The sequence below is a fragment of the Dipteris shenzhenensis genome, chromosome 13 (assembly GCF_047967505.1).
Source record: "Dipteris shenzhenensis isolate YYH24624 ecotype China chromosome 13, Dip_SZ_1.0, whole genome shotgun sequence".
Lineage (NCBI taxonomy): Eukaryota > Viridiplantae > Streptophyta > Polypodiopsida > Gleicheniales > Dipteridaceae > Dipteris > Dipteris shenzhenensis.
Genome location: NC_141608.1, coordinates 51,318,641 through 51,326,092, shown reverse-complemented (window position 1 = coordinate 51,326,092; position 7,452 = coordinate 51,318,641). Strand labels below are relative to the sequence as shown.

Genomic DNA, 7,452 nt, shown 5'->3' with positions numbered 1-7,452 from the left:
CCTAGTGGATCCTTGGAAATTGTGAATGTGCGCCCAGTTACTAGGCAATTAATTCTTGGGACCGAAGTATGCAACTGGGGGACAAAAGAGTGGTGCAATTAAAAATTGCAATTTTGGGCACGGGACTCTAATATTAGCACAAGCCCATATGCAAATGAGGTTACAAGGACCTCTGAATCCGTTAGATTTGACAAAGAAGGGCACCTCGTCGACCTAGGTGGTCCCTCTCCGCTGACAGTGACCCTTTGTGGGAGAGTCATGTGCGGTAGAAACTGCAAGATGTAGGAGGCATTTTGGGACATGATGAGGCCCACTTCGAATGGAAGCACGGAGGACCAGGAGAGGGAACTTCTCTGGCAACATTTGAGTGTAGACCTTGTTATCCATCCCTTTCCGTAGGGTCGCCTTATGCTGAGCAAACCATCTTCACCAACTGCGGGACACATGTCGTCGGTGGTATGGGATTTGCTCGTCACTCAGCCATCTTTGCCAATAAGAGGAGGATAGGTTATGGCGGTACCAATTGTTTTGGTTGCTCCGATCAATCCACCTTTGATGGCAATGGCTAATGTGAAGCAAGTCAAGTTTGAGGGGAAAGTTTGGGATGATCCGACTGCACATGTTCAACAATTTGATAAAATCCATGCACTTAACATGCCTAGGGTGGTGCATCCGGCATAAAAGGAAGCCGTGTTTGAGTCCACTATGGAGGGGAAGGCATCAAGATGGTTCGCGGAATACCCTTCAGACCACTGGCATGCAGGAGGCCAAAAAGCAAGAAGATAAGTCGAAATTTGATTGGAGGGCTCTTTTCTGGACCATAGAAGAACAGAGAGAGGCAAGTCAGAGGCTACGAAAGTGCTCTAGGCTTTTTTGTTCGCCATACGTACATCCATACGTACGGCCATCCATACCTGACTTTTAAAGGGGGGGGACTCGAAACGTAGCTTATATACGTGATTTGATGTGCTTTTATCTATTACGTACGCCATTTCTGAAGGTTCCCGACAATGGTCGTACACATGATTCTCCCGTACCTCTTCTTGTTGACCTTGCTGTCTCAAGAGCCTATATAGGTAGCCCTTCGCCCTATTCTTTAGCACACAGTCCCCTCAGCCCTTCACTTTTCATCTTCAGCCCTTGTGCAGCCTCTACCTACTTTATAAGTCAATGCTCACCACAATTGCAACATGTAGCCTGCCTCTACGCTCTACCTTCTCCAAACGTCAAGGTAATGGCTACGGCTGCTCTCTTCCCATTTTGCAGCAAGTGCTCTCTCTTTAGTTGATGCCAAATAGCAGGGCAGGGGCTTCAAGCCCTCTTTTGGAAATTGTTCTTTTGCCTTATTTGCCCTCTTTTGCAAATTTGCAGTTTACAAATCTGCAGATGGGAAGACAAAAAGGACTAGAATGGGAATTTGTAGAGGCCTTAAAGCCTTATGGGAAGGGCTAATACACTTGTAAATGTAAATATTGCCCTCATTCATGGGATGGAGGATCGACCCGTATAAGGACACATTTTCTTGGGCTTGGGGGTTAAGAAGTGTACCACTTCTCTCAAAAATGTGAAATATACTTGTCAAAGATTGCAGTGAAAGGTAGCTCTGAAAATGGCTGCAAAACAACTTGATGAAGATGTGGCTGATTTGGGGGATGCCTTAGTGAGCAGTACTACATCTGCCAGTGCATATGAGCCAAAACAAAAGAAACAGAAGATGTCAAAGGGAGCCTTAGCCAAGACATAGGAGTCACAAGCACAGAAGGATGAATACATTGCTTTCTGTCGTTTTTTCTTTGCAGAGGATATTCCTCAGTGGAAGGTGAGGAGCCCTTATTTTTTAGAGATGCTTCGTGCCCTTGGCCAAGTTGGACCAACCTTCAAGCCTCCATCCTACAATGTTTTGCACACAAGGGAGCTAACTGATGAAGCAATATGCATAGATCAAGAGATACTACATTTCTAGGATAAGTTGAGAAAATATGGCTGCAACATGACTTGTGATGGCTGATCTGACACTCGGCTCCGGCCTATAATCAATATCATGGTCTCATGCATATTTGGCTCAACCTTCTTGAAATCTGTGGACACAAGTGGGCAATATAAGTCGAGGGGGTACATCTTTGGGATACTCAAAGATGCCCATTTTTTATGTTGGGACTGAAAATGTGGTGCAAGTGTGTATCGACAATGCATCTAACTGTGTGCGGGCAGGAGAATTGGTGGAGGAAGAGTGGCCTCACATTTTCTATACTAGATGCACATGCCATTGCCTTGACCTCCTATTTGAGGACGTTGGAAAGCTTGCATGGGTGAAGCCAGTGTTGGTACATGCTAACATGATTGTGACATTTGTTACTTGAAAACACACTGTATTAACAATGTGTAGAAAATTCAACAAGAAGGAATTGATGAAACCAAGCACAAAACACGATTTTCTTACATGTTTATCATGTTAGCAAACTTGTTGATGAGAGGGTATACAATAGATTGCGCCGCATGGTTGTCAGTGATGAGTATTGCAGGAAGAAGGTGTCACGCACTGTGAGAGCACAACATGTGTCTTCTATTATATTAGGTGCTTCATTTTGACAGGATGCAAGACTCATTGTGAAGCTTTGTGCACCTATTTTGGAGATCCTTCACTTGGCTGATAGGGAAGGGGCTACCATGGAACTTGTATATGAGCTCACTGATCGGATGGTATGATGCATTCTCCATTGCATGTGGCAACTTTTGTTCTCCATCCTATTTGGAGAGAGAAAAATCCAAATGGTGACAAGGAGGTGCATGATGGATGGCGGTACACGAAGTATGATGTTGACAACCAAGGCACCTTATGTGATGAGCTGGATATTTACAAGTCCATGTTAGACACGTGCTCGTGCAATTGCGAAGGATGAAAAGAGAATGCACCAAGGGGTGAAATGGTGGGAGACATTTAGGACTCACACACCAAATTTGCAACGGTTAGCTCTTGGAGTTCTCTCACAAGGCACATGTGCTTCCGCTTGTGAGAGGAATTGGAGCACATTCTCTCTTATCCATACTAGAAGAAGGATAAGGCTGCTGCCAAAGAATACCAAGAAATTAGTATACATCCATACTAATGTGTGTCTCATCTCCAAAATCAAGGAAAGGGGATTTGAGAAGATAGAAGTGACCCTGGAAATGATGATTAAGGAGAAGGATGATGATAGGCTACTCACTTTGCAAGCGGATACAGAGGGAGATGAGATTGCAACCCTTGTTGCTACACTTATGGAAGGTAGGATGTTGCTGCAACATCAAGCAACTCTAGTCTTTTGGAGTCCCATGGCGAGGGAGATGAGGATGATAGTGATGAGGAGGAGGTTACAAGCATTGATGCAGATGATGATGAGATTAGGATGAAGATGCAGCTTGAGGCTTGAGCCTCATCGGTTGTGAATTGTCATGCACTTCAAGCTAGGAGAGAGAGCAGGCTATCCCCCTCCATTGAATGAAGCCTTCAGCCCACAGCATCGTACACTGTTACGCCCAAGTGATTTATCATATTTGAAATCCATAGGAGCATCAGACAGGAAAGAGTCGTTTAAGTTGCTCCTGACAATGTTGGGCAACAATCGCTCTGAAGCCCTGAGAAATAAAAATCCACAAAGAGGATGCCATCACTCCTTTAGATCATCTTCATATACACCACCATTTCCCGCTTGAAGATCCATAAACCCTGTTCAATGCTCATCGAAGGCATTACCACCCCTAGCACTACCCCCAAACTCTGCCATATGCCATTCTCCCATACCTCCACTGCAATGCATCCTGCCTTTACCTGTGAAGAATCAAGAGATGATCGAACACAAGGACAGCGAGGAGGTGGTCCCGTAACAAATGAGGGAGACATTATTCTCTGGATGAACTCCGTCTGCAATGGCAGATTCTCTCAAATCACTGCTACCCATTCACAAAGACAAAGATCGCCATCCAATATATATTTATGCAAAACAGAATGAAACAGGGAGGGACTTATTGAAGTAAGGCAGGATGTGGATAGGGGAAAACTGAGGCAAGAGGAGGAGCAAATATATATGCAAAACAGAATGAAACAGGGAGGGACTTATTGAAGTAAGGCAGGATGTGGATAGGGGAAAACTGAGGCAAGAGGAGGAGCAAATGTAGGCAAATAAGGGAAACCAAGGCGAGAGGACACCCTTGGCGAAATAGAAGGCAGAGGCGAAGACAATGTAGAAGGCAGAGGCAAGGGACAATCCTTGCATAACTAAGTCATTCAATTTTTTGGGGTGCATTAAGCTTACATTAATTTTCCAATTCAAGCGGCAGAGTGGACTAATGCAATTGAATTTTGATTTTTAGATTCGAAGGGGGGACATACTAATACTTTAAATATCTAAGCTAAATCCATACATAAAAGAAGTTGTAAATTCTTCATAATCTAAGACCATTGAGGTGCAAAGAAAACAAGAGTCAAACACTGACCTTATGGAAGGATACAAGGCATGCAAAAGCATGTGCATCCGTGTTTTCATTTCGCTATGATGCACATAATGCATGTATACCTCTCCGCCTTCGAACACCTCCCCGCCTTCATTGACGAAAACCTACACCTACGAGTTATAATCAGCAAGAAGAATAAACCCCCCTCCCATGCCTCTAATTCATGAGAGTCCATCCCTAACTCCTTCATCACTCGCCACAACTATCCCCTCATTGACGAAAACCCACACCTACGAGTTATAATCAGCAAGAAGAATAAACCCCCCTCCCATGCCTCTAATTCATGAGAGTCCATCCCTAACTCCTCCATCACTCGCCACAACTATCCCCTGATGGAGTCTTGCAAAGGGGAGAGGAGAGGGAGGAAGAGGGGAGGGGGGGGGGGGCGGGGGAAGAGAGAGAGAGAGAGAGAGTTCCAATGGGAAAACATGGAAGAAAATGACCTAGCACCAACACACTACCCCATAAGACTCAGAGCTACATGACCTAGCCATCAAGAAGTCTGAATTGCACAGATTTTCTATTAACTGTCTCACAATGACATTGAAAACTGCAAACTTCTTGACAGCAGCAACGAGTAAACTGCTGGGGAAAATGGCTGTTTAAAAAAGGCCAACGCAACTACTCAACATAGGCACGGTCAAGCATAATCTCCACTTGGCATTTGCAGTGAGTTTCAGAATAGAAAGCCCAGTCTGAAGCATTTTGTGAACAAAATCACCACTGAATGAATCATACAACTTCAAAAGAACCAAGTATGAACATCGCACTAAAAATAAGGATCGTCATGTATTACCCTTTTTTCCATTCAAAACTACAACTCATGTGCATCATCAAAATCACCCTGCTTTGTCCCACTCAAACTCGGAACCAGGGGAGAATCAATCCTAATATATATTACACCAACAAACACTGCTAGTAACCTCTCAAAGGATCGGGCCTCTTCCCTGCTCGAGCTTCAGTCCATGCCTGTGCTATATTCTTTTTCGTTTCATCATCTCCATCTTCGTACATATTCTGCAAAGAAACAAGAGGACAAGCTTTGTAGCGTATCAAGCACCTATATTCCATTACATATACACACACATACATACACATATACATTAAACAGCATGATATGCTTACACATGACTGAACACAACACAGCCAGTGAGGAAGCGCTCCACCTAGCGAAAAAATAGATTTCAAACTCTAGCTCTATTATGAAGTGGAAAAACCAACGAAGGGGGAAACAGGTAGTTCATGCACTAATACCCCTGACTTTCCTTCAGAAGGTTAACAAAATCTCGGTAAGGCAGAAAGATAGAAAACCAGTGCAATTCATTACATACCTTCATCAAATCCATCAGCCCCCCCATCGGATCCTTCTCTTCAGAGTCTGCCTTAGATTTAAACTGCAACAGACAACTAAAACTCATCAATCTCTCTCTGAAGTGGCCGGAAGATATGAACCCTAAGAATTTCGCGTAATCGAAGTGCATATACACTTCAAGGCTACAGAGTAGCATGCCACGACTGCTCTGCATATGCCCTTACTGCTCACCTTATCTTCCTTAAAATATAGGTCTTTCCAGTCGCCTTTGTCTGCTTTCTTGAGGGTCACGACAATCCGCTTCGGCTTAACAGCAACGCGAGATTCGTCTGGTACAATAGACTTGTTAAGTTTCTGAATAGCACAACGATAATTTTTACCGTCAACGTCGTGGAGCTTTATATCGAATGACCACGGTCGAATCTCCGAAGCGACTTTCTCCTCTGAAGCCCCTTCGATGGGTACATAAATCTGGAGAAGTGGGTCAAAATAACGTTAGGCTCTAACTTTCCGAAACCCATACCCCAAGGCAAGCAACGGTCACTTAAAGCTTGTACATAAAACCCACCTTTACTTTCTCTCTGTCTTGTTCCCAGCTAAGCGTTGAAAGGGTTGTGTACCGGACTGCAGGAGTTGCAGTGGGTTGATCTAAGGCTGCTGCTGAATGCGCCTGCCATTCAGTCAACGAATCTGCCCCATGAGGTTCTTAGCATCCCACTAAAACAAACATGATTCACCTATTAAAACTGTGATACCAGTAGGCAACCTTTTCCAAGCTTTGTATTTCTCTTGATAGGAAGGCCTGGACGCGTGGGCGCTTCGCCTGGCTAAGGAGGGATTGAAGCTCGGCAACATCTCGAGTGAGGTCGGCTGCCATCGTGAGTAAGGTATGCGGCAAGAAAGGTTGAGAGGAAGATCTTAAAAGGCCGCCCGACGTTATAGAAGAACCTTCTGGTGATGCCGCAAATAGTTTGCCCACGTTCACGCGCTACCCACTTAAGGATCGGTCTTCCATAGAAAGCTGACCTTGTGTGAGTTAGAGCATGTTCACGCGAGGGTGTCGTTGCAAATTTGTTGAGCAAAATCCTTGCTTGAAACATTACCAATGAGGGCCCTCTCAAAAACGTTGGACAACAATGGCTTGAATAGCCCTTAGAGTAGGCTATAAGGTTGCCTGACAATTGCCCGCTTGGGCCAAACCTCCCAAACTTGCCACTTCTCTTAAGAGCGTGCTCACGTGAGACCCTCTATAGGTACCTAGTGGTCCATAGATTGGCCCTTAGTTTTGGGTAAAGGCTACGCATGATTTTAATAGTTGCCTACCTCCCCCCTCACCAATGCAACACCCTACCATATGTAGGCTTCATTTGCCCTCCTGCAACCTCCTCCTAATCCTCTATCACATTTCACTGCAGTATACCCAAGCATGCCCTCCCTCAAAGGGGGGGCATCACACAAAAAAAGACGTACCTTTAATAGAAGGATATTTTTATCTTGTTTTGAAAAGATATATATTTCGATAGGGGTATCATAAAAAACAATTTGGGAAAAGAAACTTGCTTGCTCTTATTTTATAAATAGGATAAAACATTACAAGAATTGGCCATCTTACTACCCGTGGCCTACGCCTTATAGGCAAAGTAAAACAA

General features: G+C 44.4%; 1 protein-coding gene across 1 annotated transcript; it reads right to left on the bottom strand.

Annotated features, from left to right (window-relative positions):
* Positions 1-5,261: 5,261 nt before the first annotated feature.
* LOC147895547 (uncharacterized) lies at positions 5,262-6,782 on the bottom strand. Its single transcript, XM_087383699.1, has 5 exons — positions 6,570-6,782; positions 6,372-6,473; positions 6,035-6,274; positions 5,823-5,885; positions 5,262-5,508 (listed from the first exon to the last, which is right to left on the bottom strand). Exons 1-5 carry the CDS (start codon positions 6,678-6,680, stop codon positions 5,407-5,409), a joined length of 618 nt encoding a protein of 205 aa, XP_087239825.1. The 5' UTR covers positions 6,681-6,782; the 3' UTR covers positions 5,262-5,406.
* Positions 6,783-7,452: the final 670 nt, after the last annotated feature.

Excerpts from the sequence above, each read along its gene's own strand:
- LOC147895547 (XM_087383699.1), bottom strand. The coding sequence starts at position 6,680 with ATGGCAGCCGACCTCACTCGAGATGTTGCCGAGCTTCAATCCCTCCTT. Across the intron at positions 5,886-6,034 it reads TATATTTTAAGGAAGATAAG|TTTAAATCTAAGGCAGACTC; the intron begins GTGAGCAGTAAG and ends TGTCTGTTGCAG. Across the intron at positions 5,509-5,822 it reads GGCTGATGGATTTGATGAAG|AATATGTACGAAGATGGAGA; the intron begins GTATGTAATGAA and ends GTTTCTTTGCAG.